Source organism: Xenopus tropicalis, chromosome 2, assembly GCF_000004195.4.
Source record: "Xenopus tropicalis strain Nigerian chromosome 2, UCB_Xtro_10.0, whole genome shotgun sequence".
Classification (NCBI taxonomy): domain Eukaryota; kingdom Metazoa; phylum Chordata; class Amphibia; order Anura; family Pipidae; genus Xenopus; species Xenopus tropicalis.
The window spans coordinates 176713136-176714324 of NC_030678.2; the positions used below are offsets into that span (position 1 = coordinate 176713136).

Sequence of the window (1189 nt, forward strand, 5' to 3'; positions counted from 1 at the left end):
CAGTAGGTTCTTCCCTCTGGGATTCTAAGAGACAACATGCCCAGGAGGTAACGTAGAGCCAGGTAGGTATTTATAGGGCACCTACATGCACTGACTGAGGCTCTAATGTGAATTTCACGTGAAACAGTGAATGCTCCGGGGGCTACTGAGCAGGGAATGCGTTCACAACGCACTAATAAAGCCGAAATCCGATATAAATAAAGCTCTTTGTCTCACACTGAGATACAGAGAGGACACAATTGAACAGAAGATGGAGAATGAGTTCAACACCAGCACCAGTTTTATCCTCCTTGGCATCGAGGAGATGGAACATAATAAATATCTGTACTGTGCGTTTCTGCTCATTACCTACCTACTCATTCTGCTGTTTAGCTCCTTGATCATCTCTGTGGTTCTGCTGGATGAAAGCCTCCATTGCCCCATGTACACTCTCATAGCCAACCTCATGCTAAATGGCATATTTGGGGCTTCCTGCTTCCTCCCCAAGTTAATACTGGACTTGTTCTTCTCATCCAAAGTGATCTCCAGAGCCGCCTGTTTCATCCAGTCCTTCTGCGTCACCCTTTTTGCCTTCTGTGAGATCTCCATATTCACCACCATGGCGTACGACACCTATTTAGCCGTAGGCCATCCATTACGGTATCCCACCCTGATGACCAATAAGACAGCTCTGAGACTTATTGCAGGTTTTCTGTTCTTCAACATCATCTCTATGTTGATTAACCTCCTGCTTTCTGCCCGGCTGCCCCTGTGCGGGTCCCACATCAACAACTTCTTCTGTGACAACTTGTCCATCTTTATCCTGTCCTGCGTTGATAATTCGCCCAATAAGTTATATTCGGCCGCAGTGTTTGCGACGTACATACCGCTCACCGTGCTGACCATAGCCTACTCCTACGTGCGGATACTTCTCATCTGCTGGAAGGTTTCCCAGAGCGCCAGTAGGAAAGCCATTCACACCCTGGTGACCCACGTGTCCAACTTCGCCATTTTCATGGGGGCGGTTTTATTCATATTTATCCGATACAGACTCGAGAGCATTAACCTTCCTCTGGTTGTCCACATTCTGCCCTCTATAATCGGCTCAACCTTTCCTCCTCTTCTCAACCCCCTGATATATGGAATAAGGACAAAAGCGCTGAAAATAAAAGTGATTTCCCACTTACAGAAAATGATGGTGAAAATATAA

At 46.5% G+C, this 1189-nt stretch overlaps 1 protein-coding gene across 1 annotated transcript; it reads left to right on the forward strand.

Annotated features, from left to right (window-relative positions):
• The first annotated feature begins 250 nt into the window (after positions 1-250).
• On the forward strand, positions 251-1189 carry LOC116408616 (olfactory receptor 1M1-like). The gene has a single exon (XM_031896254.1). It carries the CDS (start codon positions 251-253, stop codon positions 1187-1189), a length of 939 nt encoding a protein of 312 aa, XP_031752114.1.

What these genes read in the sequence shown, in the direction of transcription:
- LOC116408616 (XM_031896254.1), top strand. Translation starts at nt 251, where the DNA reads ATGGAGAATGAGTTCAACACCAGCACCAGTTTTATCCTCCTTGGCATC.